The sequence below is a fragment of the Dysidea avara genome, chromosome 2 (assembly GCF_963678975.1).
Source record: "Dysidea avara chromosome 2, odDysAvar1.4, whole genome shotgun sequence".
NCBI classification, from domain to species: Eukaryota; Metazoa; Porifera; class Demospongiae; order Dictyoceratida; family Dysideidae; genus Dysidea; species Dysidea avara.
The window spans coordinates 7,388,704-7,415,995 of record NC_089273.1 but is presented as its reverse complement, the minus strand read 5'-3'; the positions used below and the strand labels follow the sequence as shown (position 1 = coordinate 7,415,995).

At 38.2% G+C, this 27,292-nt stretch overlaps 1 protein-coding gene across 1 annotated transcript in view; it reads left to right on the top strand.

Annotated features, from left to right (window-relative positions):
• The window catches only part of LOC136247753 (adhesion G-protein coupled receptor D1-like), a 43,398-nt gene extending 18,388 nt beyond the window's left edge, over window positions 1–25,010 (top strand). The window contains exons 2-7 of the mRNA XM_066039580.1: window positions 16,271–16,427; window positions 16,485–16,566; window positions 17,867–17,933; window positions 17,993–18,096; window positions 20,041–20,170; window positions 24,921–25,010. Coding sequence (XP_065895652.1) covers window positions 16,271–16,427; window positions 16,485–16,566; window positions 17,867–17,933; window positions 17,993–18,096; window positions 20,041–20,170; window positions 24,921–25,010 — 630 coding nt within the window. The remainder of the gene's footprint in view (window positions 1–16,270; window positions 16,428–16,484; window positions 16,567–17,866; window positions 17,934–17,992; window positions 18,097–20,040; window positions 20,171–24,920) is intronic.
• The last annotated feature ends 2,282 nt before the right edge of the window (window positions 25,011–27,292 follow it).

The window sequence follows — 27,292 nt, the reverse complement described above, 5'->3', positions numbered from 1 at the left end:
TTCCTTCAAATTTGGTATGTAGACTCCCATAACTGGCCGGCACGTCTGTAGCAAATTTGGTTCCAATCGGATAAGGGATCACAGAGCTACATAGGTGTGAAAATTGCATTTTCTTTCTGCCTGTTAATATACTCACGGTGTGGCGCGCCGGCTTCTTGGGCCGCACGACACACTATCGTGTGTCTTGATATGTACCTGGTGGCACATCTGAAGTTTCATGTGATCATGGTACTGTATACACTGTATATACCAGGATGATGTGAAGCTTCAAATACAATTCCAGGTATATATTTTGGCATCTATCCCTCAAACCACAGGTAAGTATATATAATTTATAGTTATGACATGCTTAAGAAGGATATGACTAAAATATATGCATGATTCACAAGAGCGCACAGCGCTTGAGTGAGAGTACGTATATTTAGTCATATTCCAAGTAATCGTGTTATAACTGTTATATTCTACACCCCAGTAGATGAAAACAATTATAGATAGTACGTTATAGTGAAACAGCACCTCCTGGAGATAGAAATCTATAGAAATTCTTGATGGATCAGACGTTTTACACTTTTAGCGGTTCCACATCCACATAGTAGTGATTAGTGAGTTATCCACGAAGGAGACACATGTTCAACGAAACTTGTTCCAGTTCCTGAGGTGAATGATTGTTGGTTGATTTACTTGTTATTAGAGACTTGTTTACCATTTAGATATTGATTATTTTTGCGGAATGTGTGAAGTTAAACCATATCTAATCCAAAACAGCCAAGCTGTAAAAAAAGAGTGCGGCCCTGAGAAAGGCTATGGTGAAAAAAGATGTGAAATCCAAGGTGGCGGCCAAGAAATGGCTGTGATGGTAGGTTAATGGTAAAAATTTTAATAACAACAATTCAAGTGAATTTTGTGCCAAGACCAAGCGGCACCAAATTCACTGAATTGTTGTTATTAAAATTTTTACCATTAACCTACCATCACAGCCATTTCTTGGCCGCCACCTTGGATTTCACATCTTTTTTCACCATAGCCTTTCTCAGGGCCGCACTCTTTTTTTACAGCTTGGCTGTTTTGGATTAGATTTCACTTCTTTTTGTATTTGTATACCCCAAAGCCGTCCATAGGCCGGCTTTAGGGCTTTTTAACCTGTCATTGTTTCTTTACTACAGGAAGAAGAAAAGATGAAGCAGGGTGATTTCTTTGTAGCTGACCTCTCTGCAAGGTGGTCCTTCTAGCTGATCCCTCTACCGGATGACTTGTTTGTAGTTGAACTCTCTACAGGGTGATTTGTTTGTAGCTGAACTCTCTACAAGGTAACTTCTTCTAGCTGATCTTTCTACAGGATGACTTGTTTCTAGCTGATCTCTCTACAGGGTGACTTGTTTGTAGCTGAACTCTCTACAGGGTGATTTGTTTGTAGCTGAACTCTCTACAATGTAACTTCTTCTAGCTGAACTCTCTACATGGTGACTTGTTTGTAGCTGAACTCTCTACAATGTAACTTCTTCTAGCTGAACTCTCTACAAGGTAACTTCTTCTAGCTGATCTTTCTACAGGGTGATTTGTTTGTAGCTGAACTCTCTACAATGTAACTTCTTCTAGCTGAACTCTCTACAAGGTAACTTCTTCTAGCTGATCTTTCTACAGGGTGATTTGTTTGTAGCTGAATTCTCTACAGGCGATTTGTTTGCAGCTGAACTCTCTACATGGTAGTTTCTTTGTAGCCGAACCCTCTACAGTGTAACTTCTTCTAGCTGAACTCTCTACGGGTGGCTTGTTTCTAGCTGATCTCTCTACACGGTGACTTGTTTCTAGCTGACCTTTCTACAGGGTGATTTGTTTGTAGCTGAATTCTCTACAGGGCAATTTGTTTGCAGCTGAACTCTCTACATGGTAGTTTCTTTGTAGCCGAATTCTCTACAGTATAACTTCTTCTAGCTGAACTCTCTACGGGTGGCTTGTTTCTAGCTGATCTCTCTACAGGGTGACTTGTTTCTAGCTGAACTCTCTACATGGTGATTTGTTTGTAGCTGAACTCTCTACAAGGTAACTTCTTCTAGCTGATCTTTTTACAGGGTAATTTGTTTGCAGCTGAACTCTCTACATGGTAGTTTCTTTGTAGCTGAACTCTCTACAATGTAACTTCTTCTAGCTGATCTTTCTACAGGGTGATTTGTTTGTAGCTGAATTCTCTACAGGGCGATTTGTTTGCAGCTGAACTCTCTACATGGTAGCTTCTTTGTAGCTGAACTCTCTACAATGTAACTTCTTCTAGCTGAACTCTCTACGGGTGGCTTGTTTCTAGCTGATCTCTCTACAGGGTGACTTGTTTCTAGCTGACCTTTCTACAGGGTGATTTGTTTGTAGCTGAATTCTCTACAGGGCGATTTGTTTGCAGCTGAATTCTCTATATGGTAGTTTCTTTGTAGCTGAACTCTCTACAATGTAACTTCTTCTAGCTGAACTCTCTACGGGTGGCTTGTTTCTAGCTGATCTCTCTACACGGTGACTTGTTTCTAGCTGACCTTTCTACAGGGTGATTTGTTTGTAGCTGAATTCTCTACAGGGCAATTTGTTTGCAGCTGAACTCTCTACATGGTAGTTTCTTTGTAGCCGAATTCTCTACAGTATAACTTCTTCTAGCTGAACTCTCTACGGGTGGCTTGTTTCTAGCTGATCTCTCTACAGGGTGACTTGTTTCTAGCTGAACTCTCTACATGGTGATTTGTTTGTAGCTGAACTCTCTACAAGGTAACTTCTTCTAGCTGATCTTTTTACAGGGTAATTTGTTTGCAGCTGAACTCTCTACATGGTAGTTTCTTTGTAGCTGAACTCTCTACAATGTAACTTCTTCTAGCTGATCTTTCTACAGGGTGATTTGTTTGTAGCTGAATTCTCTACAGGGCGATTTGTTTGCAGCTGAACTCTCTACATGGTAGCTTCTTTGTAGCTGAACTCTCTACAATGTAACTTCTTCTAGCTGAACTCTCTACGGGTGGCTTGTTTCTAGCTGATCTCTCTACACGGTGACTTGTTTCTAGCTGACCTTTCTACAGGGTGATTTGTTTGTAGCTGAATTCTCTACAGGGCAATTTGTTTGCAGCTGAACTCTCTACATGGTAGTTTCTTTGTAGCCGAATTCTCTACAGTATAACTTCTTCTAGCTGAACTCTCTACGGGTGGCTTGTTTCTAGCTGATCTCTCTACAGGGTGACTTGTTTCTAGCTGAACTCTCTACATGGTGATTTGTTTGTAGCTGAACTCTCTACAAGGTAACTTCTTCTAGCTGATCTTTTTACAGGGTAATTTGTTTGCAGCTGAACTCTCTACATGGTAGTTTCTTTGTAGCTGAACTCTCTACAATGTAACTTCTTCTAGCTGATCTTTCTACAGGGTGATTTGTTTGTAGCTGAATTCTCTACAGGGCGATTTGTTTGCAGCTGAACTCTCTACATGGTAGCTTCTTTGTAGCTGAACTCTCTACAATGTAACTTCTTCTAGCTGAACTCTCTACGGGTGGCTTGTTTCTAGCTGATCTCTCTACAGGGTGACTTGTTTCTAGCTGAACTCTCTACAGGGTGATTTGTTTGTAGCTGAACTCTCTACAAGGTAACTTCTTCTAGCTGACCTTTCTACAGGGTGATTTGTTTGTAGCTGAATTCTCTACAGGGCGATTTGTTTGCTGCTGAATTCTCTATATTGTAGTTTCTTTGTAGCTGAACTCTCTACAATGTAACTTCTTCTAGCTAAACTCTTTACGGGTGGCTTGCTTCTAGCTGATCTCTCTACAGGGTGACTTGTTTGTAGCTGAACTCTCTACAGGGTGATTTGTTTGTAGCTGAACTCTCTACAAGGTAACTTCTTCTAGCTGACCATTCTACAGGGTGATTTGTTTGTAGCTGAATTCTCTACAGTGCGATTTGCTTGCAGCTGAACTCTCTACATGGTAGCTTCTTTGTAGCTGAACTCTCTATATACAATGTAACTTCTTCTAGCTGAACTCTCTACGGGTGGCTTGTTTCTAGCTGATCTCTCTACAGGGTGACTTGTTTCTAGCTGAACTATCTACAGGGTGATTTGTTTGTAGCTGAACTCTCTACAAGGTAACTTCTTCTAGCTGACCTTTCTACAGGGTGATTTGTTTGTAGCTGAATTCTCTACAGGGCGATTTGTTTGCAGCTGAATTCTCTATATGGTAGTTTCTTTGTAGCTGAACTCTCTACAATGTAACTTCTTCTAGCTAAACTCTTTACGGGTGGCTTGCTTCTAGGTGATCTCTCTACAGGGTGACTTGTTTGTAGCTGAACTCTCTACAGGGTGACTTGTTTCTAGCTGAACTCTCTACAGGGTGATTTGTTTGTAGCTGAACTCTCTACAAGGTAACTTCTTCTAGCTGACCTTTCTACAGGGTGATTTGTTTGTAGCTGAATTCTCTACAGTGCGATTTGTTTGCAGCTGAACTCTCTACATGGTAGCTTCTTTGTAGCTGAACTCTCCAGAATGTAACTTCTTCTAGCTGAACTCTCTATGGGTGGCTTGTTTCTAGCTGATCTCTCTACACGGTGACTTGTTTCTAGCTGAACTCTCTACAGGGTGATTTGTTTGTAGCTGAACTCTCTACAAGGTAACTTCTTCTAGCTGATCTTTCTACAGGGTGATTTGTTTGTAGCTGAATTCTCTACAGGGCGATTTGTTTGCAGCTGAACTCTCTACATGGTAGTTTCTTTGTAGCCGAATTCTCTACAGTATAACTTCTTCTAGCTGAACTCTCTACGGGTGGCTTGTTTCTAGCTGATCTCTCTACAGGGTGACTTGTTTCTAGCTGAACTCTCTACATGGTGATTTGTTTGTAGCTGAACTCTCTACAAGGTAACTTCTTCTAGCTGATCTTTTTACAGGGTAATTTGTTTGCAGCTGAACTCTCTACATGGTAGTTTCTTTGTAGCTGAACTCTCTACAATGTAACTTCTTCTAGCTGATCTTTCTACAGGGTGATTTGTTTGTAGCTGAATTCTCTACAGGGCGATTTGTTTGCAGCTGAACTCTCTACATGGTAGCTTCTTTGTAGCTGAACTCTCTATATACAATGTAACTTCTTCTAGCTGAACTCTCTACGGGTGGCTTGTTTCTAGCAGATCTCTCTACACGGTGACTTGTTTCTAGCTGAACTCTCTACAGGGTGATTTGTTTGTAGCTGAACTCTCTACAAGGTAACTTCTTCTAGCTGACCTTTTTACAGGGTGATTTGTTTGTAGCTGAATTCTCTACAGGGCGATTTGTTTGCAGCTGAATTCTCTATATGGTAGTTTCTTTGTAGCTGAACTCTCTACAATGTAACTTCTTCTAGCTAAACTCTTTACGGGTGGCTTGCTTCTAGCTGATCTCTCTACAGGGTGACTTGTTTGTAGCTGAACTCTCTACAGGGTGACTTGTTTCTAGCTGAACTCTCTACAGGGTGATTTGTTTGTAGCTGAACTCTCTACAAGGTAACTTCTTCTAGCTTACCTTTCTATAGGGTGATTTGTTTGTAGCTGAATTCTCTACAGTGCGATTTGTTTGCAGCTGAACTCTCTACATGGTAGCTTCTTTGTAGCTGAACTCTCTACAATGTAACTTCTTCTAGCTGAACTCTCTATGGGTGGCTTGTTTCTAGCTGATCTCTCTACACGGTGACTTGTTTCTAGCTGAACTCTCTACAGGGTGATTTGTTTGTAGCTGAACTCTCTACAAGGTAACTTCTTCTAGCTGACCTTTCTACAGGGTGATTTGTTTGTAGCTGAATTCGCTACAGGGCGATTTGTTTGCAGCTGAATTCTCTATATGGTAGTTTCTTTGTAGCTGAACTCTCTACAATGTAACTTCTTCTAGCTAAACTCTATACAGGTGGCTTGTTTCTAGCTGATCTCTCTACAGGGTGACTTGTTTCTAGCTGAATTCTCTATATGGTAGTTTCTTTGTAGCTGAACTCTCTACAATGTAACTTCTTCTAGCTAAACTCTCTACGGGTGGCTTGTTTCTAGCTGATTTCTCTACAGGGTGACTTGTTTGTCTCTACAGGGTGACTTGTTTGTAGCTGAACCCTCTACTGGGTGATTTGTTTGTAGCTGAACTCTCTACAAGGTAACTTCTTCTAGCTGACCTTTGTACAGGATGATTTGTTTGTAGCTGAATTCTCTACAGGGCGATTTGTTTGCAGCTGAACTCTCTATATGGTAGTTTCTTTGTAGCTGAACTCTCTACAGGGTGATTTGCTTGTAGCTGAACTTTCTACAAGGTAACTTTTTCTAGCTGATCTTTCTACAGGGTAATTTGTTTGTAGCTGAATTCTCTACAGGGCGATTTATTTGCAGTTGAACTCTCTACATGGTAGTTTCTTTGTAGCTGAACTCTTTACAATGTAACTTCTTCTAGCTGAACTCTCTACAGGGTGATTTGTTTGTAGCTGAACTCTCTACAAGGTAACTTCTTCTAGCTGATCTTTCTACAGGGTGATTTGTTTGTAGTTGAATTCTCTACAGGTGATTTGTTTGCAGCTGAACTCTTTTACATGGTGATTTCTTTGTAGGTGAACTCTCTACAAAGTGACTTCTTCTAGCTGATCTATCTACAGGATGACTTGTTTCTAACTGAACTCTCTACAGTGTGATCTGTTCATAGCGGAACTTTCTACTGGGTGATTTGTTTGTAGCTAAACTCTTTGCATGATTGTTTCTTTGTAACTGAACTCTCTACAAGGTAACTTCTTCTAGCTGATCTCTCTACAGGATGACTTTTTTTCTAACTGAACTCTCTACAGTGTGATCTGTTCATAGCGGAACTTTCTACTGGGTGATTTTTTTGCAGCTAAACTCTTTGCATGATTGTTTCTTTGTAACTGAACTCTCTACAAGGTAACTTCTTCTAGCTGATCTCTCTACAGGGCAATTTTTTTTGTAGCTGAATTCTCTACAGGGTGATTTATTTGAGCTGAACTCTACATGATGGCTTATTTGTAGCTGAACTCTCTATTAGGTACCTTCTTCTAGCTGATCTGACTACAGGGTGACTTGTTTGTAGCTGAATTCCCTACAGAATAACTTACAATGTAATATAACTGAGTAAATTTTAAATGCAGCTGAATGCTTTATTAGGGTGACTGTTCTATTAGAGTATCTAGATCTCGCATTTGCTGCACGTAGTTGCCTTTCGAATCATAACTCAGTAATTTGTAATCCCATTCTTCTGTACTGCTGCAAGGACTTTCTATGATGATTATTCCAGCTACATACTGATTTTCAGCTCGTTGCTCTAAGCGGTTTGCCTGGTAGATACGAAAACTAATAGTTTTTTATTCATAAAAATCGATCGCGTAATTTTGACACAGGTTGGGTTCGTGTCATATCTCCATGGTCTTTATCCCGATTCCTTTCAAACCACAAAAAGGCACTCCTACGATGGTTGCTCCATCTACATATCAATTTTCAACTGATTCCTCCAAGGCGTTTATCCTGTAGGCGTGACAGACCTTCGACCTTATTTTACGCAAATAATCAGTCATAACTCCGTGAATGTTCATCGGATTCCTACCAAAGTTGGTACGGAGATCCGCCTTAATGAGCCCTTTAAGTGTGCCAAATTTCAGCCCAATCCGAGCACGCATTCGTGTTTTATGGCGAATTTTGCGAAGTGTGCGAAATGAAGAAGATGAAGAAGAAGAAGAAAAAAACGAAGAAATTAAAACGAAATTTTGTTCGCTCGTATCTCGGAAATGGCTGGAGCGATTTTCTTCAAATTTGGTATGTAGACTCCCCTAACTGGGCGGCACGTCTCAGTAAATTTGGTTGCAATCGGATAAGGAATCACAGAGCTACATAGGTGTGAAAATTGCGTTTTCTTTCTTCCTGTTAATATACTCACGGTGTGGCGCGCCGGCTTCTTGGGCCGCACGACACACTATCGTGTGTCTTGATATGGTAAGCGTAGCCACAAAGCGTGGTATATCAATTATATATCACAACATGGCACTTTTGATCTCAACCACAGGTGTGGTATATTAGAGAAGTTACACCATATTATGGTAAGTGTAGCCACAAGTATAGGTAAGACACGCAGTGCTAAGTTACGTCATTCCTTCGGGTTGTTTATCGACTGAAGAATCCTAGCAATGCGTGTCTTAGTTATTTAGAAAATGGCTCGAAGAAAGGATGTTGCGTTCGGTGCTATGAAGTAATCGTTAGTCCTTCTCTGATCAAACAGTTTGATCCTTCGCATCCGTTTATATGACACGTGAAGCATTTCGTATAAAGAAGAAAAAATGTAAGCTTTGGAAACAGTATAAGTTATCTGGCACAAAGACAGACTATTCACTATATAGCAAAGCCAGAAATGAGCTGCGTAGTTTGACAAGGTCTCTTCGCAAGTCATATGAAGAGAAAATCGCCTCCAATATTAAAACTAACCAGAAAGTATTTTGGAAATATGTAAACTCCAGATTAAAATCAAAGTCTAGTATCAATTGTCTACAACATGCTGATAGCTCCATGACACACACCAACACTGAGATGGCTAATGTTTTCAACAATCATTTTGCCAGTGTATATACTAGAGAGGATACATCCTCAGTACCTTCATTTCATCTTGATCACACAGTACCAACACTTAATGATGTCGATATAACACCATCCATTGTACTTGACAGGTTAGAGAAAATCAATGTAAACAAATCATCAGGACCTGACGGTTGGCCTCTACTCTCATTAAAGGAAACTGCTTTACAACTTAGTGTTCCATTGTGTATACTGTTTAAAAAGTCACTTAGTAGTAGCTGTCTCCCTAGTAGTTGGAAACACGCCCATGTCACACCAATTCACAAGAAGGGAAATCGTTCTGCTGCTGATAACTACCGTCCAATAAGTTTAACGTCACCTATAGTCCGAATTTTGGAGTCAATCATTAAAGATCATATCACACACCACATGCTCATTAACAGTTTATTTTCTCCAAGCCAACATGGTTTCATTGCTGGCAGGTCGTGCACAACACAGCTTCTTACAGCAATGGACTACTGGACCCAATCACTTAATGATGGCTATCCTGTTGACATTATATATTTAGATTTCCGAAAGGCATTTGATTCTGTCCCTCATAATCGACTACTGATGAAATTGAAGGCATATGGCATGGGCGGGTCTCTACTAAGATGGGTACAGAATTTTCTTTCTGGTAGAAGGCAACGAGTTGTGCTTAATGGTGATCACTCTAGTTGGTCCACAGTCTCTAGTGGGGTTCCCCAAGGTTCAGTCCTTGGCCCCATGCTCTTTCTATTATATGTTAATGATATTCCGTTATCTGTGGACAGCTCAATCTTACTATTTGCTGATGATGCCAAGATCTTTCGATCAATTAGATGTGAAGCCGATTACTTACAACTTCAACGGGATATTGATATATTGTTTGAATGGTCGAGAACCTGGTTGCTTAATTTTAATATTAGCAAGTGTTATGTTTTGCATTTAGGTCTCACCCACTCCTATGGAAATTATTGTATTGATGGTAATGTTATAACATCTACTGAGTCAGTCAAAGATTTGGGAATCATCGTTGACTCTTCTCTGAAGTTTCATAACCATACTGCTATAGTAACTGCAAGAGCTAATCGTATACTAGCTGTGATTAATAAATCGTTTGAGTACTTGAACACCAACGTGTTACTCCAACTGTACAAATCCTTTGTTCGTCCCATATTAGAATATGGAAATATTATATGGGGTCCACAGTTCATACTCGATCAGCAGTCAGTTGAAAAAATTCAAAGAAGAGCTACCAAGTTAGTGAGCGAAATTAAAGACTTGCAATATGTTGACAGATTAAACCACCTAAACTTACCATCTCTCAGATATCGACGTCGTAGAGGGGACTTAATTTACACATACAGACTATTTCATAACATGCTGGACATGGATAGCTCATCTTTATTTACCCTTCGATCATCTTCTATAACAAGAGGTCATGATTTAAAGATCTATAAACCACACGCTACCTGCTTGCCACGCCGTCACTTTTATTCAGTAAGAATTATAAATGATTGGAATGGACTCCCATATGACTCAGTTAATGTTCATTCAACCAATTTGTTTAAGACACACCTAGATAGATTTTATTATGATTACCAGTATGATATTGTATAGTTATTTTTGTAGTAGTTTGATTGTATAGATCAGGTTTTTACAGGCTTTGCCTCCTTACCTGTACCCCCAATAATAATAATAATAATCCAATTCCTGCGAAGTTTCAAATAGGATGTGAAGAACTGATGGGAGTTCCAGTCAACCCGGCGCATTATACAGAACTGTTGGCACCAGCTATTATAAGCAACGGAGGACATGATACGATGAGCTGGATCCCGAGATGGATGCACTGTTGGTTGAAGCCTCTCAGCGGGTTGAAAGTGAGCTCATATCTCGGGAGAACGACGAGAATGCGGATAGTCGAAAGCTTAGCCGTTTTGGTCCACCATAAAGCGATGCTGATATTAAAAAGCTAAAGAAAGCCGTGTTCCAAAGAATACTTTGAAAAACACCAGTTGGGCTCAGCAAGTTTGGCAACAGTGGGCCACAAACGTCTACAAAGAACCGCAGAAAACGAAGGTAACTGTGATTTAGTGTTGGATGTGGATTTAGTGCTGCATGTGGACATTAGAAAGATGAGTAGCGCAGCTATTAATCACTGGTTGCAATGATTCGTGCTAGAAACACGGAAGAGTAATGGGGAACATTACTCCCCTGATAGCTTGCACCAGATATGCTGCGGACTACAAAGAGCAATCAGAGCTGCTGGTAACACTGATATTAACTTTTTTGATGGCAAGGAATTCACACCTTTTCGCGAGCTAATGGATGGCGAATTAAAGAGACCGAACGGTACTGGTAAATATGTGTACAAGAAAAAAGCTGACATCATTACAGTTGAAATGGAGGAGATTTTTTGGAAAAATGGATTGTTGGGTGATCACTCACCACAGGTGCTGGTGAATACGTTGGTATATTTAATGGGGTTATGTTTTGCACTTAGAAGTGGTGATGACCATTGAAGACTGAGGCATTATCCATCGCAGGTTCAACTGGTAGAGCCCCCAAATAGTACAGCTTACCTTCACTACAAACAAGATATCTCAAAAACAAACCAGGGGGGACTGAAACATCACAAGCTAACTCCAAAGTAAGTGGTACACCATGCAAACAAGACCAATCCAGAGCGGTGTTTGGTTCATCTATAATTTAGGGAGTATTATGCAAACATTTTAAGCACTGTTCAAAAGCATAGCTAATAGTTAAAAATAAAAACTTAAATGGTAGGTCCTTTCTGTATGTGTTGCTGTGTGCATATGCATACCCATGCATATTGTTGAGTGATTCATTAGTAATTAAACTGTTCACTGATAGGGTGCTTCATTTGATGTACTGAATTGGCTTTCAAATTAGTTTGATTTTCTGATAATGTGTAGTCACCTTGTCTGGTCTATATTTAATTTTAAGGAGAGAATACAGTGGACAGCGTACACTGTATACCTAAGGCCATTGTTATTATATTGCTTGTTTCCTGTCACCAAATGGAACAAAAACTGATGCGGGCGGGAGGTAATTATTCATTATTAAGTATACACTTGACTCTTGTTATTTCAGTCTCTGACTGCTTTATTAGAGTATCTCGATCTTGAAAGCTGTCAGGCATGCAGCCTGTTGAACAAGAATTGAGGGACTTTCACCCTTCTGCTATGTCTATATGCACAGCTAATGCATATACTTTAAAATTGGGTCATGCTGTGCTTTCTTTAATCATGAAATAGTGCATTCACATGACCCATAATCAACTAATTAAAATTTGGTGTGGGTACCTAACAATTGATGCTGGCGGTAATGGGAAACAAGGAATTTAATAATGATGGCCTCACTATATGCATAGCTAATTTTTTTGCACCCATGAAAATGTTGTTGTAGGCATGTACAGCATATTATGCCAACTGTGTGTATTTGGCTTACTCGCAAAATTATATGTTATGTGTGTTTTAGAAAAAAAGCATTCAAAAAGAAGCATCACTTGGTACATCTAAACCTCTCCATTGCTCTCCTCCTAGCTTTGTTGGTATTTGTTAGTGGAGTAGAAACTGCTAGTAACAACACAGTAAGTGTGTGGATTTTTCATGATATTATGTACATAGTGTAGTATGGTTAGGGTATAGCTTGAATAAATACTTTTGTGCATGTGAGTTTCTGTAAATAGATATGTACTTAATAAAATTAAGAGTAAATAATTATTTACTCTTGATGAATTTCTTCTCCAGTATAATGCAGCTATCAAGCAATGCCTAGCATAAAGCCCAGGCCTGTACGCAGGAATTTCAAAAGGGGGTTCAAAATTGAAGCAGTAGGCGATCCCAGACATGGGGGTCTAGGGGTGCAGCCCCCAGACGCTGAGAAAGGTTTAATATTCAATGTCCTGAGAATAGCCTCAAATTGCTTAAATGCAAAAATGCATGGATTGATTAAATAAACTTCTCACACATCATTGTGTTGAAACAAATACCTCTCAACATGGGCCCGTCACACACTAATGCAAACAAGAGATTACAATATGGTTGTTGTGCATGTACACTCCATCATTTCTAAGACTGCTCAGAGTCATTCATTTCAGCTATAAGCTAACCTTACATTTCACCATTGTCCAAACACGGATGATAACCACAATAACGTTAATATGAAAACAACTGACAGGCTCACACACTTGACACTTTAGAATTCATATCACTGGATGCAACAAGCCAGGCTTACTTGTGTTATTATAATAGTTGTTGTTATAGTTAACAGTCTATCAGTCACAGTGTCCGTCAAGTCTGGTGCTCATCATTGCTATTCCGAGCTCTTATTAGAAAATATGTAACAAGTTATGATTGGAATTAATCGAAATAATAATAATAGTAGCTCTCAGTGCAGTATGGTCAAGGATGGCTCGATGGATAGCCTTAGAACAGTAGAAGCCTTAGCGACAGAGAGAAAACCACTGTCTGTATTCATGCATCTTTAAAGTGGTTTCTATGTACACAGATAACCTGGAAGCACTAAGGTTAATACCTGGAAGCCACACGCGGTTCAGCTGGTAGAAGCCATGGAAGGTGTGTAATGAATGCTAAAACACAGATTATAGTTGAAAAGATCGTTTTGCAGTAAAAATAAAATTTCCAGTCTAAAATAGGGGGTTCAACCAAACCCCCTCGAGCCCCCCCTGGGTACGGGCCTGAAGCCAGCATTAAAAGAGCAAGAAACTTTCATGCTCGCTAATAAAATAATGAAACTGTACCATATCTAGATTTTTCATGCACAGACTTAATGCTTGAATGTATAGTTATGTTGTATTTGTGACTGGATCTGTAAATAGGACCTTTCCAAATTTCTAAAAGTTTGACGAGTCATACATGTAACTCATTGTTCATGTGTTTAATCCATTGTCTCATAATTATGTACATCCAGGAATAGTGCTATGTTAGAAGTGTAAGGTGACCACACCTCAAGCTGGTACCATACACACAAGTCAAGTTATGGATTGCCAAGTACATGCAATTGGAAAGGCTATAAGACCTCTTTTTGCAGATCCGGTCACATTTACAGTTGCAGATAAAAACTTTGTTACTTTACTCTGTACATTGTGCTGGTGATCATTTTGTAGAATTATACGTTGATAAAAATGAATTACAAATATCCTGAGGATTTTTATGCAACAATGTAGCAAGCATGTACTAGGTGCATCTGTAATCTCACTCCATGTTAACATGTACATGTTAAATATTTATGCATTCCTGGTTATCGTTTATCCAAACATAAGTATCTGAAATTCTGAACATCTTGAATTGACAAATTCTAAATGTGATCATATACAGTACAGCTCACGGGTAACGTCGCATGTACACGCACGCCGCACGTGACGTGCGCTCGAGTGACCCGTATGGATGCAGCAAGACTACAGTAATGCTCCACGATAGCTAACTTTACTCGAGAGCATCACGCAAGACGAGATAACAGGTCTCACCTATGGTCTTGGGAGGCAGCACTGGCTCAGTTCCACCAGCTGCGTAGTCTCCTATTGCAATGCCTGTGTTCAACCGAATACTCGGTAACTTAACTACTGACTTGACCTCGACTCTGTCATGGACTACAGTCAGTACTGTAGCTAGCAGTAGGCGTAAACCTAGATGGATTGGTCGCCAAGTAATGCCACAGAGTGAACAAGCAAATCTATTGCTGGGTAAGTTTTGTCTTCCAGGCCTTTCCTACATCCACGGGGACCGGCGAAAGCGAATGAACGTGAGAAAAAGTGATAGTGAACCGCTCGTCCAACGCAAGGCAGACTAACCCTGATATCTTCTGTCTCCTTGAGAGTACTGACACGAAACAAAGATTTTGGAACTCCTCTTACTTTTGGGTTCACGATGCTACCAAGGTTTTTAGTGTTATCACTTCCCTTCATTGTGAAACAAGCGCTTTAGAATTTATGGATTTTTTTCGTTTTCGTAAATATTCGACCCATTTCGTTCTGCGGGCCCAGCGTGCGTTTGTTGCATTCTACTGTATAATTAACTAGCTAGGCTTGCACGAACATAATTATGGGACCGATCACAAACGTTTATGTGATTTAAGTGTTGTATGAAGTTACTAAACTCAGTAGCGAGTGTTCTCATGTGTGGTGCGGCTAGTGCATATCCACGCGATATTCCACAGGTATTGTACAGTACATTGCAAAATAATGATCCCGCGAGAAGATGCGAGCATTACTCGCATGTGTATACTCGCGACGTTACCTTTGAGCTGTACTGTACGTGACCGGATTTGCGAAAAGGGGTTTTCCACAAACATCCAATTCTATGAACTTGGAAGACCATAACTTAGTGTTCAAGAAAGATACAAACCTGAAAATGTTTCACCTACGTTGGTGCTCACTACTGACAGCAATAACTTTTTCCAATCTGAAGTTATGGAATGTCAAAGTTGGTAAATTCATTGCAAATCCGGTCACATATTCTTCTAGAGTTTTTTCATTGCTGAATGTACATCCTATTAGAGTAAATGCATGCTGTTTTGAGCAATTGAGTAGATGTTTGCAAAAAGATGGTTTGTGAGCAATGGGGGTGGGACTGTGTCATCATTAATTTTTTAGGATGCTGATTTCTTCATAAAGATTTCTGGTTTTCTTCATTGTTTATTCAAACAAGCTTGTCTATCTTTAGTAACAAAATGTCTTCAGATAACTGCACATAATAAGATACGGGACAAGCTTGCATCTTTCGTTGATGTGACAAGCTGAACAAAAATTGCAAAATTCTATTTTGCAATAAAAACGTATTGAAGTAAATTGATTAAAAAGTATGTATGCTACATAAACATTTATGCACATTTAATCACAATGGTATGCACTGAGACAAGCTCAAGTCAATACAACCTATACACCAACGGATATGTCTTTTCAAGGGGAGTATATACAAAACCCTTTGTTTCACATTTGTATGGCATAAGATGCATGAGATATGGGCACTTATTTACAATGTGGTAGAAATAAAGTTTACCATCATTCTTTTATTGTTGGAATGGCCTTCTTCTTTGTCTATACAGAGCTGTACAGGGAAACACCATATTTTGAAGGATTTGCCAGTCCATGGTGAACAGACTAAGCCAAACCCCATCTTTGTAGTTTGTTTCTGTTGTGAATTAATATTGATTATTAATAATAAATAGATGCCTGAAAAAAATTTTTGCTGTACTGTTGCTGCGCAAACCGAGTTTATTCCTGTTCCAACTGTCTAGCACATTACCTCATCACAAAAAGCTGAAACTATGGCCGTCCACTCCTTTATAATAGATAACAGAGATGGAATTTGAGCAATGTGTAAAAATTGACCTGTTTTTTGCTTAGTGGGTCACAAATGCTGAATCATATAATTATGAAGCATGCACACATGGCAGGGTAGAGCTTGTTCTACTGTTCATTTCATAGCTAGCAGAATTATGAAGTCCTTGTAGTTGCTGTAAAGTGATATAATATAAATTTGTATGTATGCATATGCCCTATTTTACATGGGTGTACAGACTTTGTAACCTCAACCTAAATCACATATCATAATCAAATTACGGTACAGTTTATAGAATTTATCAACAGTGTACAGTCTAAGGAAGGTTAAACTACACAATTCCTTAACCTCACAATTTCAAGAATCACAGTAGATGAGTAGATCTTTGTTATTGATCCTCTTTAGCCTGGCTGTATATTTGTCACAACTCTACTGCACTACCTCTTCCTGGCTGTGTTTTCTTTGTCACTGTGTGAAGGGATGATGGTCTTTACGTTGTTTACTAAACCATTCTACAATGGATTCTTTCACCAAATGAGCTTCTATATGGCTGTTGGTTGGGGTAAGTATAAATGTATCGTCTTTGTTATAAAATAATTAATTGTTTTATGACCCACAGGTCTTCCTATTCCAATAGTGGTAATATCAGTCGCTGCATCACATGACAATTATGGACTATACTATAATGAAGAGAGATGGGCGTAAGTTGTGTATAGATATTATGTAGTCATATATTGTGCACATTTTTTCAACACAGTATTAGATTGCATGTGCATGTAAATTGTCCCAGTGCAAAGGCAAATTTATGATCTTAATGGAAGCCTGAGGTATCTGCAAGGATAAGGGTGGTACACTTGTTGCTCAGTAGTGACTAATCATTGTTATTCTAGCATGCATACATACATAACTGTAAAAAATAAAAGAAGACCTACCTGTGACTGGTTACACCGAACATTTTATTTTTCACAATTATTTTGTTCAATATTCGCAAGATGTTGCGGCAATTAAAATTTTCTTCTTTGAAAACTAAAACAATAGAGACATAATACTGTACGTAGTTATGTAGCAATCTCCCAGTACACTGCCTGAATCTCACATTATATGTACATGTAGACACAAGCCAAATCACAATTATAATAAATAATGATCATCTTACATATTAGGGTAGTCTGTTTTATTGGATAGTCAAAAAATTGTAATTGTGTTAAAATAGATTTTTACAAGTACAAGGAATATTTAGAAATTTAGGTTTGATTGGGGATCAAAGAAATGAAAAGTAGTGAAACAAGGAGGTCACCTACACACAATCTTATTTGGCTACTTTTTATGTTGAACTTAAAATTAAATTTTTCTTGTACTTGTTTACTTTTTTGCAACATTTTTATCACTGGTGAATCCATGAATACCATTTTAGAAGAAAGAATGGTACCAGGTTTATTGTTTTTGTCTGAATAAACATCCGAACTATCACTTACTGAAATAGCAAAGTCGCCATTGCACTTCATTTTCAACTATATTCAGCCATTATGCTGTGTTACAAAACTAGGGCCTCTGCACTCAATCCAGTCACAACAAAAAACTCAGACGATTCCTGCTTCAAACCATCATGCAGTGCCACCATGATCAACCAATGAGACACAATGGAGGACAGCGTGCATTTTGCATACTGCAGTATGCCAAAAGACTCCTGTCAGGCTGAAATGAGCCCATTTCCCTAACTATTATAAAGTTACACTTGTCTGTAGACATCATCCATTCTATATACACAAAATTCAGAGTTAAGGACTCTCCTGTTATCTGAATCCCAACCATCTTGTATAATCTATGTTGTACTGTGTTTGATATGCATGCATGAAGAAAGACGAAATGTGAACCATCTCATCATCCTCAAACTGTTGGTGTAATATTGAATGCCATCCCATTATTATAAAATGTGGTTCCTACTAAATTAAGATACACACAATACCAGTACTGTGTTCTAGCATTCATAATATTTAATAGATGTTGGATATCAGAAGACAATGGAGCAATATGGGCCTTCACTGCCCCAATGATCATAATAGTTCTGGTATGTACACGACAAACACAGTGTGATGGTGTTTTGTAATTTGAATGTATGTTGTATAGGTCAATTATTTCTTTTTGATTATATCAGTATTTAAGGTATATCAATTGAAAATGTACAAGCAGAAAGTAACAGCTGAGCAGCAATCAAAATATAAAACAGCACGGTAGGTGATGTACCAGTTATACAATTGCATACATGTACAGTGCAGTACACTTTTATTATGTATTCATAATACTATGAATTCATATTCTGTCCTATTCAGAAAGTTATAGTAACAAAAACTGTTTAACAAATGCTTAGTGGAATACCAAAAAGCGATGAACCTATTGCCATGTACTGCATTTGATATTACCATTGCTCATAATAAACAAACCAAGAGCAATATTATAAAAAATGCATTAGTACAAGAAATTCCTATGTGAAATATCAATGTTATTTCACACAAGAACTGTCAGGTACTAATCTTATTAGTTAGCTTATGGGGAATGATAACATCAACCGCAGTACATGGCAATGGGTTGACCAGTATTTATGTTATACCATGCGCCAGGTATTCAACTTACATATATTGTAGATGTAGATACTCAAGATACTGCTGCTCAAGAAAGCTTTTCATTAATTACAGTATGTTATTCCCAAAATGTACCCATCATTCTCAAAACTGTTCCCGATTTCTTCTTCACTTTCATCATCAAAACATTCAGCAATGAAACAGTAGCAAAGGAAAACTGTATGTTGTTAGTAGGTTGTTTAGTGACTAATTCAATAGAGCAATTGAATAAGTGTCTGCTCTATTACAGTATCTTGTTCTCAAAACTTTACTGGTCACATTGACTTAAATACAACAACCATAATCCATTAACCTAAACAAAGGATTCCTAATATCCATGATACTTTATGCAGTCATCATTATTTTTTCTAGTATTGTGCATAAATTTATTATCATGATATGTCTATCTTGAAATGCATGCACCCATGGAGGTCCCATTTCTGGAATACAGGGGTAATAGTAATACTGTAGATTCCCTAAAATTTCAGCATCTCTAAATATTCGGCACTCCCACAATGTGCTATAAATTTTGGCGAGCGCAGGAAAGTTTCTAATTATAAGCATGCTAATTTTTCAGCACTTGGAGTACTAGTTGACAAAGGTCTCTTGAGTACTGAGGATTTCCAGTAACCTCACACAATATGCTACCTTGATGCTGGATGAAGCACCAAGTGTGAAATTGTTCCACAGGGAACATACCCAATGATATCATCGTGTGACATCATGACTACTGCAAAATAATCTTCGTTTCTGTTCACAGAATATATAAATCTCTCCTGGCCCCACATCTCCTTGTAACATGATACACCCTCAGATAATGCTTTATTAAGCCATGGAACACTTCATGCACCATCTTGTAGCAAGATTTATCACAAGATAGTTTAATATTATTGATTGTGGTTTCTATTTTTTATTAATTGTTGAAATTCTTAATAATTATTATGTCTGAGTTATAGTATTCAAAAGCGATGTAGTAATGACATTGACCATCCTTTTGAATAATATAGGCAATCAGTATATAGTATAGCGCTATGGCCAAGTGAGTGTTGTGGTATCATCACCTCCACTTCAAGGCATTCCTGTTGGTCCCTGTAGAAAGAAATCCAGAAAGTAAGCAGTAAATGGATTGCAAATAACATAGCCATGAAGCGTGCAGACTGTATTAGGGATAGATCCCTAAAAATTTGACAATAGCACCTGGTTGGTATAGTTTTTCCTAATTGTTCGGCCAGACACGAAGGGAATTAAATTTCTTTTTTGCCAAATTTTTAAGGTATCTACGGTATACCCAGTTCAATTCCTTATCCAGTATTATGCAGCATACAGAATCATCCATACACACATATGCACACATGCATAGTAAGAAAGTATGTAGATAATTGTGCTGTGACTACAGTACCTTTAGATTGTGTTGGCTATCCATGTTTCAAAATGTAAGATGGGTTGGTATTTGAGTTTTCAAATTATAGTTTGTATTCTCGTGCAGGCCTTTAGTTAGCAAGAATACAAGTGTGTTACTCAGATAGATAACAATTTAACATTTTCAATTACTTACAGTGCTATACTGATCAGTATTCTGGCTCTTCTGCCCTTACTCGGAGGTACTTGGATATTAGGATTACTCCTCTTGTTTGACAGTGATTCTGAACCACTTGCCTGGATATTTACTATATTAAATTCATTACAAGTAAGTAACATACTAGTTATCAGAGAGTATCATTGTACATAATTATAATATGTAGTAGAAAAGGGGATAGGAGAGCTATGAGCTCCTACTTTTATTTTGTAGTGTAAGCTTGGTATACTTCAATATGTGACCAGATCTGTGAAAAGGGGTCTTATAGCCTTTCCAATTGGCAAATCCATAACTTGATTTGTGAGTATGGTACCAGCCTGAAATTTGATCACTTCCTATACTCATAACATGCACTATTCCTGGATGTAATTTTTAGACAATAAGTAAACACATGATGAGTTATAGCTCGTCAAACTTGGAAATTTGGAAAGGCTATAATAAGACCTCTTTTCACAGATCTGGTCACATATAAAAACTTAATAAAGCTGTCACATTAATTTATAACTGCAAGTAGTGAAGTAGCTACTTAGATTACTTGAAACAATGCAGTGAAATGATAATAGTCTGAACAGTTATTTCAGGTCTAAGAAACTGTGAAGGTTTTTCCCCAAGTCCTTTCAATGTTTTTGTACTGCTCAACTGAAAATGTTCTCAATGCAGAAGTTGTTCCATGACAATTGATAATCTTTGTGTTGTTTCCAAGTGTACTGAGATAAGTCTGAATTCCCCTCTAAAAATTTGCAGATCTGCCACTGCAAGTGGTCTTGAGAGCCCTATAAGTAAGGCTTGGGACTGCTCAGTATGCCTGAGTCAAATATGCTGGCATAATAAAAAGCATAATAGGCTGGAGTGCTATGCAAATATAATGCTAGCATATTAAGTGGCTACCTCAATCTATGGAATTTAAGTCCATGAAAATATATCAAACTCTCTAATAGAACAGTCAGTGGAAAACTACAGACTACAAAAGAGCACTTTACTGAATTGCACATAACTCCTCAGATAGATACTCTCTAATAGAACAGTCAATTAGTGAAATACTCTAATAGAGCATTCACCGATCGAGATTACTGTAAGGATTGTTGCTAATGTACGAGAAGCATAATAGGAACACTGAAGAGTACAATAGGTGAAAAATTTGGGAAATTTCTGAAAGCATTATACTTGACTCAGGCCTACTGCTTGGCCACTTTCTGGTGATATACCAATGCAATGCCCTAACCAACGATTGGCTTCGGTGTTGTGTTGGTTTATCTTTGCTCCAGTCGGCTCAATGCATTCAAAGTGCATGCTCATCCATTGGTGCTTAGACTAGGGCTCCACCACCAATGGATATAATGCAAGTAGAGTCCCACCTGTCTGAGTAACATGCTAGCAGCATTACTCTACTTTTTTTTTCTCTTTAAGTTGTCCAGCATGTGCCATTCTTTGTGCTGGGGTGGTAAGCAAGAGCAGTCCATCAAGCCCGGGTTAATTTTTTTAATGACCTATCCAACACCTACACAACCACCACCTATGAAGGTATGCTTGTGTTACAGATGTCATCATGAAAAAGTTTTAAAACTGTGGTTATGTGAGTAGCTAGTTTCATATGGACTTAAGTGAGTTGAACTTGGTTGCCTGTATGCATGCACAGCAGCATTGAAACCGGGTCACTACTGCTGACCCGGACGACCCACTGACCTGGATAGCAATCCGGGTCATATCCGGATGTGACCCGGATTATTTAAAGCCGAGGCGTGCGATAAGAGCTATATTTCAGGTAGTCTCGAGCGAGCGAGACTACATTTTGAGAGTTCGATTCATGTTGAGTAAACGAACTAGTTTGGTGATAACTAAGCCGGTAAGTTTATAATTTAAAATCAGTCAGTGGGTTTAGTTCCGTGTAGCTACTATGAGTTTACAGACAGCAAATGGGTGTGGCTTCGTGCGTACCTAGTATTACAATTTCCTGATATATTGAAGTGGGTGTGGCTCACAAAAGTACTTATCCTGCTGCAAGACTAGACTATAATATATATAACTCGTACCATAATCGATCAGTGAGTGTGGCTCCACATAAGCTTGTAGACAGCAACGGACACAGTTTCATGCTATATACTGCACTTACTAATAAATGGGCATGGCTGAGTGTATGTTTGTAATGTGATAAGTGGGTGTGGCTCACAAAAGAGCTATGCGACTAGCATTTATAAGTTTCCACATTTTAAAATAAACATTTTCGTTTCTCACGTGATCCAATCTGGGTCAGACAGAGTCAGCCCAGATCAGACTGGCCAGATGATCCGAGAAAATGTGACCTGGTTGACCCGGATGACCCGACCCAGTTTCAACACTGATGCACAGTGAAAAATTCAAACTCATAGCTTTTCGCTTTCCCAAGATTGAAATGTTTTTAACATTGCGTACACATCTCACAATCTATTAAATCTGTGTATATCAATGGTTTTCCCAAATGAAGTCACAAATTGTACAGTTACGTCTCTGATAACTGCACATGTGACATTGACAATGCACATTAAATGACAGGTTTAGGCAATGTGGGCAGATCTAGGATATCGATATTCTTATGTCAAATCACACACAAGTGTGTGAGCCACACCCAGCATGAACTGATAACTAGGGGAATTTGGGGGCATGCTCCCCACAAGAAAAGTTTAGCATTGTGAGATTGAATTTGGAAACACTTTTGATTTAATAAACACTATATGAATTACTGCATAGTGGTATTTATTATCAATATCTAACAATTCTAAACACTGACATGCAGAGGGCAAAGCAAAGCAACCGAATGCATTTTCCAGGAAAGTTTTGATGTTTTGTAAATCATACCATTAAGCCTTTAGAAAATGCAAGTAAAGTCTTTAGAAGTAGTACTAATCAATCTTAATATCAAAAACATTAAAACAACAGAAGTGTTTATTGCATATGAAGAGGCCACCTGACAGGGATGGTACCAGAATGGCATCAATTAACTGGTATACATATAGCAGACACAATTTACACACTTGGCTACTAGTCTGTAAACTGGGTAGTTTCACCCACCTGTGTCTGTTCTGATTCAGGTGCATGCCTTATTGCCAGAGGGGGAAACCAATGCAACCCCCCAGTATCCGCCACTGACCTGTGTATATAAGGCAGTGTGAACGAAATACATCTAGAGCATATTATGTGGGTTTCTGTCCAAAGGTGTACATGTCTCTAGTCTGAGCAAATCACTGGCATAGTTGTGGTGTAAAAAGGTTCAATTCATGATGAAAAGTTAATTTTATTAGATCAACACTTTAAAAAATTTGGTCAAATAATACGTACCACATATGTGACCGTCTCATGACTTGTTTGCACATTATTTTTTTTATTCACTCAGCAATATCTGCATTATTCAAGAAATGGACCACCAAAGTTTCAGCCTTCTGTGGTTTGTAGTTTTGGAATAATAACAGTAGACAGTAGGAAGAGTAAGATAATCGATTTGTACAGTGACTATACTGAAAATAAACTACAGGCGCTTACATTCGCAGCCATAACTTTCGTTTGGATTAGTCTACAATGTTTCAATTTGGCTTAAAACATTCACCGTGGATCAGCACATTAGCCAAGGTATAGTGTTAGCCCTGTAGATACTTGCACATATGGATATGAAGGCGGTTTGGTAGAAAAAATGATGACGATTTTGTTTACGTTTACAGCATCATAAACAAACGCATGTGACACGCATACCATTGGAGCTATAGAAATGAAACAAAGATGTTCAAACTCTCCATGAACAGGCGAATAAGATAGTATATGTGACTGGGCCTGTGAAAATAGGGCATGTGGGCACATGATTTTTACCTACTTTTTCAAAGTTTCATCACTCATAACGTTTTCTACCATTATGCTATGACAATGTAATTTTCAGCACTTAATCAGCATTTAATTGGCGTTATAATATAAGTTACAGAATGCACATATTCTATTCCAATACTGAGATATTATCTGCAACATGATGGGATGTAGTTTGTGCCCACATGCCCTGTTTTCGCAGGCCTGGTCACATATAGTTTTAACCAATTTGAGTCTTCCTTCTTCAAGTACTGGCCCGATAAAAACTTGCACAGTTTTTTTTGTAGCATGAGTAATTTTACGAATTATTTTATTATTTCGATTTTCTCAATACGCATGCTTGTGCGAACAAGTTGGATTTTTGCTGAGACGGTCACATATATTATATTGTTATATACAATAATTCTGCCACATTTACAGCTCTCTTGATGCTGTGTACATACAACACATGGATACAAGGGCTGTGTAAATATGGCACTCACAATATTTGAATAATTAGTATAGGTAATGACACACATTACATGTGTGCAGTTAGAGGATAATTGTATGAGTAACAGAATGAGATTAGCTGTTATGAGGGCAATTATTCCAGATTTGCACTCAAATGTGTGTATACATAGTAACTACTCTTCATGCTTTGTAGTGCACATTTATCCAATTCTGTGTGGCCATTGTAACTGGTGATCTTATCATTTCAGCATTTAAATAGCTTTAGAATCTGATTGGTTATTTATATATTGTACTTAAAAGAGTTCTTGTGCCAGCAAATCTGGTTGTTTGTCCAAAACATCATTACTTTTACAGCTTTTATTGTTGGAATGCTATTGACCAACATTTCATTCTTCTGCTTAAATGGCCATGGCTTCTGTAATTCTGTTATCCCATTGGCTACAATACAGCACAATTACATAAACAAACAATTTGAGATTATTCTCCTACTATTGGAAACAAACTAAGTCACAATGCCATTATTAATGTTACTAGTCCTTTATGTTGTTTGATGTATGCGAATACATGCTATTTATTCCATGTTTAGGGCTTTGCCATATTCTTCTTCCATGTGTTACGAAATAAAGAGGTAATAAATGTGTACATTAATGATAGCAAGAGCCCAGAAGTGGCATAACAAGCTGGCACATATGTGACTGGGCCTGCAAAAACAGGGCATGTGGGCACAGACTACACTCTGTCACATTAAAGGTCATATCACAGTACTGGAACAGAATATTTGCATTCTGTAACTTGCATCATAAAGCCAATTAAATGCTTACTATGTACTAAAAATTTCATTGACATAGTATAGTGGTATAAAACGTTATGAGTCAAGGAAGTTTGAAAAATTAGGCAAAAATCATGTGCCCACATGCCCTGTTTTCGCAGGCCCAGTCACATATGGACATCTGACAATTTTGGGAAATCACCCATATGGGTGCATGTGAAATAATTAGAATTTTCATGCTTTGTGGGTAGTGTTGGGGGTAATACATTATGTAATAATTATTACTTTTGTGGCAACAAAGTGATATAATGAAATACGTATGCTATAAAAAGTGGTAATATAACTCAAGTTACTTTGCTTACACATGTAATTCATTACCTAAACAAGTATAAGAAAAAATTGGAATCTTAAATTAGATTAGGGACAGTGTATAATGCTGCAATAAAAAGTACTGAAATAAGCTGGATCAGAGTAGTACGTAATGTCCAAGTACTGTAAAACAATAAGAAGCGAATATCCCTACTGTGCTACACTCAGTGTATAATGCTGCAATAAAAAGTACTGAAACAAGCTGGATCAGAGTAGTACGTAATGTCCAAATACTGTAAAACAATAAGAAGTGAATATCCCTACTGTGCTACACTCAATGCACAGTAGGGATATTCGCTTCTTATTGTTTTCCAGTATTTGGACATTACGTACTACTCCGATCCAGCTTATTTCAGTACTGTTTATTGCAGCATTATACACTGTCCCTAATCTAATTTAAAATTCCAATTTTTTTCTTATACCTGTTTGTGAAGTTTTTTTGCAAGCTCATGACCACTAAATACCTGCTGAGTTACTCACAGCACTATTATACTAGATTATGACTCTTACAATAACAACTGATTAGTGGGCGTGGCTCTACATAAGTCTGCAGACAATAATGGATGTGGATTCGTGCATACCTACAGACTGATGAATGGGTGTGGCTACCATATGTCTACAGACAGTAATTTACGTAAGTGGGCGTGGATTCGTGCATACCTGCACACTGACGAATGGACATGGCTACCATATGTCTACAGACTGTAATTTACATAAGTGGGTGTGGCTCACGAAAGAAGCAGAGCAATGCTATGACGTGTAGTAACACATCCACATTTAATTTAGCACGTGGGGTCAGACCCGAATAATCTGTAAAGCAGGACCTGGATGACCTGACTCGGTTTAACATTGTTACTATATAAACTATATTTATTGACTTATACATTTCTATATAGCTTGCTGTGAGTTGCTCTCTCTGATCGATATCAACAGCGAGTCATGTACGCATGTGTTCTTGGTGCAACTGGCGATCACGTGTATTCGAATAGTTTGATGCAATATATGCTGGTATGGAAGCCATACAGTAGTCTATTAACGCTCAGCGGTAGAACCTTGACTGATGGCCATGGTAAAGAAGGTTAAAAGATAAGACAATAGCGCAAGCATTATATGCTTATCAATATACCAATTTGAAAGGTTTTTTCTTAAGCGAACTAGAAACGTTTCTGCGAAAGAATTAGGGCTGTAGCTGTAGCCACTTTTCCGCTACGCTTGACTGAAGGCATCAGGCAGGCAGGCAGGCAGTAGAAATTTCTGTTGAAAAAACTTTTTTCTAAATTCTGTAGCAACTTGACGCAAACATTTTGGGTCGATCTGAGGACACTTTTGGGCTTGGTTGTACCCAACCAATACTGTCATGTCATTGTGAGGAAAATCGTGGCAGGTTTTTAGATTATATTGTATCACGGATCGCCCCCACACCTTCGATGTCCCTAATATACAGTACTATTGTACTGTATGATAATAAAGTTACTGTAATGAGTGTAATATTATTATTGCAAGTAACGAAGTTACTAATCTCGTTAGTGATCCACTGAGTATTGCTTAGCCACAATGAAGTAATGAAGCTGAATGAAACTTATTCACCAGCTTATTAACCAAGATTTGTACATTGTCCAACAATGCAATCATGTCACATGATAAGGTGGTAGTTTCACACATGACAACTTAAGGCTGTGGACACAAAGTAATATAATATGTAATATTATTATAGTTAATTTGTTATATGGGTAATATGTAACTGTAACTAAAATCTAATCCAAAACAGCCAAGCTGTAAAAAAACAGTGCGGCCCTCAAAAGGCTATGGTGAAAAAAGAT